The following is an 11,002-nucleotide window of genomic DNA, read 5'->3' as shown; positions in this document are numbered from 1 at the left end:
TTCACAAGGCATTACAACCAGACAAGGTGCTGTCTGGTTATATATGGTAAATGAATGTAATTTGCCAACGGAATTATAGTTTCATTCAATTCCACATTTTACAGATTATTTCATACATTTTTTTTGTCGTTTGTTTTTACACATTCTGTGACAGCATCGCCTTTTATTAAACCCTTTTGTCCCTAATGGTCTCATGTAGAGAGGCTGGTTGTAGCCCTGTATTCTGATTGGTCAATATTCGAACTGCTTAGTTCTGCTGCTTCTTACCGAAGTGATTTATAAAGTTAGAGCAGCTAATAAAACCCGAACCGCTGACCTTAGCCAAGTAAATGCGATACGAGTCTCATTTCGTCGATTTATATTTGTAAGTAACTTGTTCTCAAGCTGTTCAAACATTTAAAATGTATTTTATTTTAGGTTTTTCTTCGGGTGGTCTCCATAGACGCAGGTCTCAGGTACATCAGAAGTGTCTGCTGAGTGTCTGTAGCGTCCCGTGGACACCCGTCCATGAGCTCTTTGTTTGACGTAGATCTTTGTTTGCTATTTTTGTCGGTAACGCGCTTGCGTCTGCGTGCTCGCGCCTTTTGTAACAACAGGTGCGTTGCGCCCGATGATGTCACTGCACCGGAAGACAAACCACAGGTGAGGTCGAGTCTCCTCGTAAATAGCAGAAATTGCAGAATGTTTAGGAGTATTTTTCATTTAATGGTCGCTTAACCCACTTTACAGAAGATGTTCCAGGATAAAACAACGGTTGATTTGATGTTTTAAAACTTCCTCTTTAGCATCAGTTTTAAGCTAGTTTTCATCAACGCAGCCTTTAATATGAAACGAGCTTTGTTATCGAGTGTTTTATCAGGATTAACAGGTTGAGTTTGACAGTGATGGCTTATCTCTCTTGTATCGACAGCAGCAGGATAATATGACTAATTCAGCAGAGAGCTCATCCAACATGGAGGATTTCTTTCAAACGGTAAAGACCACACCTATCTGAAACTGGCATCTATTTAAACTAACTTTATTATGAACCTTCATCTTTCTGTGTGAAACATTAAGTCAAACAGTTTATTGTTTCTTGATCGATGTCAGAACTCTATTTGACACACCCCACATTCACCTGCTGGCTGTGTTTAGTGTTGACATTGATGCTGGTGTGTGTTTGTACAGGTGGGGGAGGTGAGGAGCCTGATAGAAAATCTCTCCAGTCAAGCAGAGGAGGTGGAGAGCAGACAAGCTACCATCCTTTCCTTCTCTAACCAGGACAAGGGTAAGAGCTGATTCAAGGGCGTCACATCAACTGTGTGTGATCTGGATTCTGTCACTGATGTCTTCATGCCTATTTTTAAACATGTGGAAGTTATTTTAGGACTCACAAGACAAACAGCAGGGCAGTTTGCTAATGTTGTAATTTCTCACACAAATGGCAATACAACCCTTCTGATTCTGAAGCAACAGTGCTAAGCATCCTTTGACAGATACACCTGTAGTGGTTTATAGAAGGGTACTGTAGCATTTTAGAGCTTAGATGCATGCTAGATATTGACCCACCGTGCTACAAGTTCCAGCTACAGGTGCAAAGTAAAAAAAAAAAAGTCACATCTGTGCTCTATGGTGTACCATGTTATGAAAGGTTGACTTGTTGCATTTCACTTGAATGTTCAGAGTCACTTTTTTTATATAACGGAGCTAATAGCATATGTTATGTAAATTAAGAATCTGTTATTTAACTCTAGGGCAACACATTTAGTTTGAACACTTTGTGACATGCATTTTCTGTTTAATAACAGATTTTGTGTAGGAAATAAATGCGATGTTTTGTTTTTAGGAAACAAAAATGAGCTGGAGTTGCTGAACAACGAGACCAGGAAAACTGCCAACTTGGTCCGAGCCAAGTTAAAATGTAGGTACTTTAACTTCTCTTACTTTTTTTTTACAGTACACCCTTATTTCAACCAGCCAAGAAATGGGTAGCATAACGTAATAGCGAAACTTTACCCACAAGCTCACCCAACTGGGAGCTATTCTGATGTAAAATGGAAGCGAAAGCTCTGTGGTGTATTTTATGTTTTGTTTACACTGGCCGGAGGGGGGGGGGGTTAACAGGAAATGACATACGTTTACCCGCATGAAGTTTATTTTGAAAGATTCCAGATTTGACACTAAGGTTGGGCGATTTGTATAATTTTTCCCGCCGCCAATCGTCAGTCTAATAAATTCATGCTGCACTGATTGATTTGCGAACACAGAAGTCCAAACACTTGCTTTTTTTAATACAAACCCGGTGCATATGCTTGATGGAAAAGAAGTTTAGATTTTTCTTTTTGTTAAATTTTGTATTTGTTGTTTGTTAGTGATGTATAAACGGCTCATATTAAACATGGTAAAAGTGTTAAAAGAAGCCTCGTCTTAGTTTCCCTGTGGTGCCCGCCATTGTGGTATTTTATTTAAAGAAAATGCTATTTTTTTATTTTCTGAACCAAAGCTACTGGGTTTGTTACTTTTATGAGTTTGAGAAATGAATTGAACTGCTGCTGCATTTGGACGCACTCTGAGGAGGGAGCATTTGCTCGCAGCCAGAAGTTGCAGGATCCATTTTGTCTCTGTCACTTTCATTTAAAAAATAATCATTCAATACAATTAAATTTCCATTCATTTTTAATTAATACTTAAACAAGCTGAACAGAGTATCCCAGTAACAAATAAACACACATTCCTTGTGCTCTTCATAAACCTGAGCTGGTCACCTGCAACTTGTGTGTAATCAAATGTGTCTAGGGCGCTTGCTGAAGAGGTTATGAGGTTCTGGACTTTTGTCTCCGTCTCGTGTGTGTCTAAATGCTGTTCTGGATAAATCCGCTGACACGCTGGTGACCAGATTTGAGGTGGGTGCTGAATAATGAGCACTACTTAAGCCAAAGCTTTAAAATCAGGAAACATTTCTCCAGATGAAATAACCAGAAGTCTACCAGACTCTCTGAAAGATAAAAGGGTTTCCACGTTCCACTCAACACAGCCTTCTTGCGCACATTGTTGAGTGCGCCGCAGACGCTCTCTGAGCTCCTCTTCAGCAGCAAGAGGTGGAGAAAGTATGAGATAATGCTCAGATGCTCTGATGGAGATCTTTTCTTCATTGTTACATCTGCAAAGTTCTCTGTGTGTAACATGTAAAATATTGGTCTTTAACAAACTTACTCAAGAGCAAACAAACAAATTGCTTCTTGTAAAAACAACTGTAACTGCTCAGCCCGTCGACTTTTTATTGATGATTGACAAACTGAAAAATCTAACTGAGACAAGACAGTTTTATTAACACATTTTATACACAGAGGCAACTCGATGTGCCTTAAAGCAGCAAGAATCAGAATCAGAAGGTTTTGTTGCTGCATGTGCGAGAAATCACAACATTAGGAAATTCCTGCAGTACTTGATGCAAAGACAAAGATGAAAATAAGAGATGAGTAAATATAGGAAGTAAGAATATAATCATGATAAAATAATATAAAGTGGCAATATTTAGAGAAGCGGCTAATATTTACACAGTGTAGGTACAGTTCAGGTACAAACACAACCCAGGGTCATGTGACTGGAACCAAACGACTGGAGTGGGCAGCCCTAGGATTGTCGTTCATGAGTCCAACTGCAGAGGGGAAGAAACTGTTCTTGTGGTGAGAAGTTCTGGTCTGAATGGGGGCAACATGAGTCCACCATCGTGATGGATTATCAGGGGAGTGGAGAACAGCAAATAATACAAAACAAACACAAAATAAACAATGAAATTATTTTTAAAACACTGGAGACTAAAACTAGAAAATAACAAAATGTCCTGGTGTTCAGGGTGAAGTTAGTAAATATTCTATTCACACAGTCACTTAAACCCACTTTTACAGCCATAGCTTAAAGTGTTAAAAGCTGTTTAGTGTTGCTTTAAGTCTTAAGTATGAGATAAACTGGAACTTGGCAGATAATTAGTAAGTACAGGTGATAATTAGTTAGTACAGGTGTGTCGGTTTTAGTACGAGTTGTTTGTCAAAAGGTGCAACAGGAACATGAGCATGAAACCTCGTCTGCTTGTGTGGTCAGGGTCATAACCCATTATTTGATTAGCAAATGGGTAAACAAGGAAATGTGTCTGCTGAATATTTGTTTGTATTCATAATGAATGTTTTTTGTGCATTTTCAGCGATGAGGGAAAACTGGCCCCCAGATGAGAATAGTGCTAATGCTTCAGTAATCCATCGTATTCAAAGGAATCAGGTGTGTGTCTGGTGCTCTAATTTCCTTCATTTTTAGAGAAAACGGGAATCGAGTAAGAAAATCTGACATTTTCTGTATAGACTAGTTAACGCTGTCAACAGGGGATTTCCACTGTAACAATAACTCACCACGTGACTTTACAATACACCTGCAGTGTTCCTGCAGTACACGAATGCTGCTGTCTTTGTAGAGGAGCTTCAATTGATTAGCTTCAGTTCCTGGCTCAATAAGATGATTTGTAGTTCTGCTGACTTGTCTCATCCACCAGCACTCACACCTGACTCGCTGGTTTGCTGAAGTCATGAGGGGTCATCATGAGGCACAAATGTCCTTCAGGGAAACATGCAAAGCAAAAATTCAAAGACAGCTGGAGATCAGTGAGTAGCTAAAGCAATCTTAAACTATAAGATATTGTTCCTCCTAGTGGCACTTTGTTTTGTCTGTGGAACAGTTCTTTCACACACTGTAGTTTTTTATTTTATTAGTCAATTTACTACTAAGGGTTTTAGGTTCAACCTAACATCAGATGTTAAACTGTCATTTGTTTGTTTTTAGTGGATAAAGTGACAACAGATGAAGAGTTGGAGGAAATGCTGCAACGTGACAATCTCACCATCTTCATATCTGATGTTGGTGAAGATTTTACTGAAATGAAACGTGGTTAAATACGGTGAATTAAAAGGAAACATTTGCACTTTCCCTCTAAAGAACAACTCTGACTGCCGCATAACAAGTCAAGCTGTGACTGAGATTGAAAGGCGCCACCGGGACATAATCAGCCTGGAGTGTGGCGTAAAAGAGCTGCACGAGATCTTTCAGGACACTGCCCTGCTGCTGGAAACTCAAGTAACATGTTTTCCCTTTAAGCAAACTCATTACAGGATGATAAATAATGACTTGCATCAAAAACTAGTGTCAATTCTGCTTTACATCCACCAGGGGGAGCTGATCAACAATATAGAAAAGAATGTCACCAGTGCTGCAGAGTATGTCGTTGACTCAAAAGAAGAAACAAACAAAGCAGTCTCCTTCAAGAAAAACCGATACAAGATAGCGTCCCTGCCGAGGTTCTTAAAGCCCTTCAAGAAAGATAATAGCATTTGACCAGCAGATGTATGAACCTCCACCATGACTGAACTAGATGATCGTGCTCTTAGGAACCATTCTTATTTATCCAGGTTCCCATGGGCTCTTTGGAAATCTGCTAGATGCACATTTATGTTTTACCCTTGAACAGAAAATGGGATCTGGTGAAAATGACTGAAGGAATGCTGCAGAGAACCCTTACTGTGGACTGAGAAACTTGAAACAGTCCATCAGTCTTTTTATTACAATATTTTTTTTATAAAGCCTGCTTTTAATTTGACTGTAGTTCTTTTAAATGTCAACCAGCAGATGGCAGTAGAACATAATTATAGCTACAGCTGCAATGCAAACCTGATTGTGTCTTTTGTTGTCCTTTTTTGTATAATTGTACTTTTAGATATGACTATTTTAGTGTTGAAATAAACATTTTATGATGATAACCATATAAAACTGTTGTGTTTTACGTAGGCAAACTAAAACATGACAATGTTGTGAGGTTCAAAGGTTAATGGAAATTTTCGGTTGGCACAGTTTAGACTTTTGATATGAAGCTATTTTTAGCTGAGGTATTTTTATGTGTTGCTGGTGTTACTTGGTGGTTAATTTAAGATTTGTAGATGAGATGTATGAGCAATATTTCAGAATCTAAAGATGAGGGATCACTAACAGCAGTTACTTTGATTTGAACGTTTTTTTTTTTATCTTGTCTGAGACAAAAACACTGAGAATGACTCATCCTAAAGGTTCTAGTGGATGGATAAGGTGTCATATACGGCTTGTAGCATCGAGAAACCATCAAACCAAGTAAATGCTGGTTTGAACAAAAATAAGGAAGTTTGTATTTTGACAGTAATGTGACATTGGACATCCCCACAGAAGCATCCAGCAGGACACAGCCTGATCAGCGTAAGGAATGTTCTCACCAAGTTGCAACACTTTCAAAGGGAATGAGTGGTGTTCATGACATCCACACCCTAGGTTGGTTTTTACTTGTGGTTGTTTGACCAAATTCTGGTTGCACATCTCTTATTGTGGTCTGATAACAGCTGGGAGCGAGCCGACTTTTCCCTGCATCATGGGAACGCTGCCAGGACGAACCCATTGACTTTCCTCCCGGACGGCCTCTCTTCCTCCTCTCAGGATTACATTTCACAGCACCTTTTGCATTTTGCTGAAACCACTGATTCCTAAATGAGCACTGAAGATGGGTGGGTGTATGGCATAAGGATGTGTGGCAGACAAGTGGAGAAGAAGAAGAGCAAATGAAACAAGTAACAGAAATACATAAAAACACAACTTCTTTATTGAATTTATCAGAGCAGTGAGCCCCTCTAAACGGAGCCTCATAAGGGCTGAATGATGTGTGGCCATGTGAAATGTGGGGCTTGGCTCCTCTCCCAAAGAGCCATTAAGCATTTCCCCAATTGGAATGAAATATGAGGATGGATAATTAGAAAGAAAAGTGAGAATAAATGAGTATGAGTCTCTTCCCCCCTCCCTCCATCCCCTCATGAAGCCCTACATGGCAGGTTTTTACTTCTTGGCTTTGCCCTGAGCCGCCACAGCCTCCATGGCTTTCTTTACAGTTTCCTCATCGCCGAGGAAGGACATAGGCTTGATCGGCTTCAGGTCCGCATCCAGCTCGTAGACGATTGGGATTCCAGTGGGAAGGTTCAGCTCCATAATGGCTGCATCAGACATGCCTGGAATAGACACGAAAACAGGAATCAGTTACTTCCAATTTCATTTCATTAACTTAAAATAAAAATGAATCTCTTTGTTTTTTTCTCAAACTTCTTCCTGCCTTGCCTTTACTGATATTCTGTGAATGCAAATTCCATTTATCTCGAAAAATGTACAACCTTTCAGCACAAAGGTCATGACTGTAACAGGAACCAACTTCATGTTCCCTTCAGTCCGAGCGCTGCTGCAACAGACTTTGCACGCTATTTATACGCTGCAAAATCTACGGTTGTGTGACACAAGTCTGCTATTATCATTCACAACCTTTTTATGTTTGCAATTGTAGCCAAAGAGGTGTAGCTATTTAGTCATCCAAACTTTTAGTGCAACGTTGTTGGCATTCATATAGTAAATCTCACCCTCTAAGTGCTTGACGACACCACGGAGGCTGTTGCCATGGGCGGCAATGATGACATTCTTCCCCGCTTTAATTTGAGGAGCAATGACCTCGTTCCAGAAGGGCAAGGCACGAGCAATGGTGTCCTTCAAAGACTCACAAGTGGGCAGCTCACCAGGCTTTAGATCCTTGTACCGGCGAGACTGGAAGTTGAGAACAACAGCAGGACATTGTTGTCCCTTATTTTAGATTGTGGCAGCTTGAGGTTTCAGAGGAAGGAATGGTTCAAGATCTCACCTCACTGATGATTTTGTGGTAAGGGTGGTCCTTGTCCATGGGCGGAGGTGGGATGTCAAAGGACCGACGCCAGATCTTCACTTGCTCCTCGCCGTGCTTCTCAGCCGTCTCTGCCTTGTTGAGACCGGTCAGGCCTCCATAGTGACGCTCATTCAGGCGCCAGGTGCGGATCACAGGCAGCCACATCTGGTCTGTGCCTTCCATGATGGTCCACAGAGTCTTTATGGCACGTTTTAGGACGGAGGTGTAGCACACGTCAAACTTCAGTCCTGCATCTTTGATGGCCTGGGCTCCACGCTTGGCCTCCTCTAAGCCCTTCTCACTGAGGTCAGCATCGAACCAACCACAGAAGCGATTCTCTTGGTTCCAGGAGCTCTCTCCATGTCGGACGATGACCAAGCGATGGGCAGCTGCCATTCTTCCCTGTTTCTCCTGACTTAAACCACACACAGAGCTGTCAGCCCCTCTAGGTTTTTCACTCACACACACTGGCTGACCAACTGTAAGCCACGGGCAACATGCCTCACTCTTTTTATAGCACAGACAGGCCTCTTTACTCCCCACCTGTGAGAGGCCTGTCAGTGTCTGATGGACACACAAGGCAGACCAATGGATCCGGACCTCTGCTGGGCTCATGGGACTGAGTGGGAAGGCCAGAGGTCAGGGATGAACCAAAATAGCAACATGACTTTTAAAATGAGAGCTATGGAACAAAAGTGTAAAGAGCAAGAGCTGGCTGCAAAAAGAGACTTTATGCTAAGATGCTTAGCTTAAAATGCTGCATATGTATATGTAGCTTTTTACTTTGGTGTGCCAAAAGAGTTTAAACAGTTTTACTTTGTTTTAACATGTGAATGTGAAGCTCCATGTACTCTGCATTCATGCACTCATAACAAGGGGAAAGCTACGTATGAATGTTAGTACTATTTACAGCATTATAATTATTTATTATCAAACTAAATTAAACTTGATAAAGATGCAAAATCAAATTACTGTCAGTTTAAAAGTAAAAGTGAAGTACAGATCTTGAGTTGATTCCAAAATCATTATATACTGTCATGTTATTACTGACCCCCAACTCTAGGGGTCCCTCTTCCATCACATTGATGTTTTTCTTGTCAGCTTCAGTTCACACTGCAGTTTGATTAAATCTGTGAACTTATTGACTGAATATTAGAACTAAACACATTTTTGTGTCGTTGGGATTCAGAGACAGAATATTGTACAATTTTGTTTAATAAAATGTAAGCAGCAGAAATAAACAGAACCCTAGAGAAACAGAGAAATTAATGTTAGAAAAAAAGCAAAAAATGTGAAGTGTCAGCCAAAGCATCCTTCCCCATACTATCAAATTATGATCCACTGGAAAAATCTTTTTTCCCAAAATAGAAATGTAGTGGAATTGTAGGAATATTGCCCAGTATTATCATGTGACCTTTCCAGACGTATTCTATAGAGTAAAATATTAAATGAATTATAAAGTATGAAAGCGCCTTTCTTTTATAAATACTTGTTATTATATTACTGAAATGATCACAGTACATTTCTCAACAAAACTTATTCAACGGCTGTTTGATGACCCACTACTGAACTGTGTTATGCTACTGCAAAGCAAAGTGTAAGTTAACTCCAACGCTAACAGAAAACTTTTACTTCCCAATCCATGGTGCAGTTTTTGTTGTTGCTGTTGTTTGCTTTTTGGAGGTATTTTTGATCATTCTTTCAGAAACTCATCTGTGAGGATAGACATTTCAGTTTCTATTCTATTCTATTCTATTCTGTTCTGTTCTATTTATATAGCACCAAATCACGACAAGAGTCATCTCAAGGCACTTCACAGTAAACATTCCAATACAGGTCAGTTCATTTAGCAACTCAGAAAAAAGTTTCCCATACAAGACACTTTTATAGCCTTTTAGATGGAGGCATGTTGGAGGCAGGGCAAGGGAGAGCCGTCTTTACCGACTGTACACTCCACCTCCCTCTACTCCCCCACTTGTCCAGATCTGGGCTAACATCAGATTTTAACCATAGGCCCTATCAAATAAAAATGTGTTAAGCCTATTCTTCAAGTAGACAACGTGTCTGCCTCATGGACTAAAACTGGGAGCTGGTTTCATATTTCATAAAAGAGGAGCCTGATAGCTAAAAGATCTGCCTCCCGTCCTATTTTTAGTTACTCTGGGAACCACCAGTAAACCTGCAGTCTGGGAGTGCAGTGCTCGGTTAGGAACATATGGAACAATCAGATCACTGATGTATGATGGAGCTTGATTATTAAGAGCTTTATATGTGAGAAGAAGGATCTTAAAATCTATTCTGAATTTAACAGGTAGCCAATGTAGGGAAGCTAAGACAGGAGAGATATGATCTCTCTTTTTAATTCTCATCAGAGCTCTAGCTGCAGCATTTTGGACAAGCTGAAGCCTTTTAACTGCATTCTGTGGACTTCCTGAGAGTAATGAATTACAGTAATCCAGTCTTGATGTAATAAATGCATGAACTAGTTTTTCAGCATCACTCCTGGAAAGGATGCTTCTAATCTTAGCAATATTCTGAAGGTGGAAAAAGCTCCATCTGTTGCAGTAGAATGAACAGTACAATTAGTCATTAAGACACTTAATCCACCTTGCCTGCTAGAGGTGGTCGAATAAGGGACCAGTGGTGCCATAGTTCGGCAGGCTTTCCTTTGTCAGTGCTCCCCATGGTAGCTGTGGCTACATTGCAGTTAATTGCCACCAGTGTGTGTGTATGTGTGGTGGTGGTTCCACCATGCTGTGTGGCCAGTGCAGGGACTGGAAATCTTGTTAAAGTTGAGGGACACACGGATTCCACTCAATATCAGCAGATTCTAGAGACCAATGTCCAGGAATCAGTGACAGAGCTAATGCTGCACCAGGGCTGGATCTTTCAACAAGACAATGACCCTAAACACTGCTCAACATCTGCCCAAACCTTTGCATCCCACTGTAGCTGCTCCCAATCAACCATAAGTAGCAGGTTTGTTTTCAAGCATGAGAGAAAGTGTCATTAATTTGCCAATGAGGTTAATCATCACTCATACAGTTACGATAGCAACTGCTCTGATTGTAGCACTGCACATTTTTAATGTGTTTCTGAAGGAAATCCGATCATCTGATTTTTCAGTTTCACTGCTCCAGGTTCTGTAAGCATCCTGTCTGCCTCAAAGTGCCTTGATGCAGATCATCAGACTGCTGGTAAAGTGGGAAAAAGTGTACTATGGGGAGTTTGTGAGATCTGTTCCAACGAATCAGCGAGCAGCAG

The 11,002-nt window shown here is 40.5% G+C and overlaps 2 protein-coding genes across 7 annotated transcripts; one reads left to right on the top strand and one right to left on the bottom strand.

The window, feature by feature from the left end:
• Positions 1-218: 218 nt before the first annotated feature.
• Positions 219-5,901, top strand: LOC107397006 (syntaxin-2). 6 transcript variants are annotated; one of them, XM_015976887.3, is made up of 10 exons: positions 225-364; positions 597-642; positions 914-973; positions 1,168-1,267; positions 1,826-1,900; positions 4,181-4,254; positions 4,523-4,631; positions 4,810-4,883; positions 4,963-5,100; positions 5,194-5,901. In XM_015976887.3, exons 1-10 carry the CDS (start codon positions 330-332, stop codon positions 5,356-5,358), a joined length of 876 nt encoding a protein of 291 aa, XP_015832373.1. In that variant the 5' UTR covers positions 225-329; the 3' UTR covers positions 5,359-5,901. The 6 variants fall into 6 exon arrangements, with proteins under 6 accessions (XP_015832357.1, XP_015832349.1, XP_015832373.1 ...); XM_015976880.3 differs by having other exon boundaries at positions 911-973; XM_015976871.3 differs by having other exon boundaries at positions 219-642.
• Positions 5,902-6,621: 720 nt separating this feature from the next.
• Positions 6,622-8,447, bottom strand: pgam2 (phosphoglycerate mutase 2 (muscle)). Its single transcript, XM_015976854.3, has 3 exons — positions 7,718-8,447; positions 7,443-7,623; positions 6,622-7,043 (listed from the first exon to the last, which is right to left on the bottom strand). Exons 1-3 carry the CDS (start codon positions 8,351-8,353, stop codon positions 6,874-6,876), a joined length of 987 nt encoding a protein of 328 aa, XP_015832340.2. The 5' UTR covers positions 8,354-8,447; the 3' UTR covers positions 6,622-6,873.
• Between the last annotated feature and the right edge of the window lie 2,555 nt (positions 8,448-11,002).

This window comes from Nothobranchius furzeri, chromosome 6 (genome assembly GCF_043380555.1).
Source record: "Nothobranchius furzeri strain GRZ-AD chromosome 6, NfurGRZ-RIMD1, whole genome shotgun sequence".
NCBI lineage: Eukaryota > Metazoa > Chordata > Actinopteri > Cyprinodontiformes > Nothobranchiidae > Nothobranchius > Nothobranchius furzeri.
This window is presented reverse-complemented; position numbering and strand designations above follow the sequence as displayed.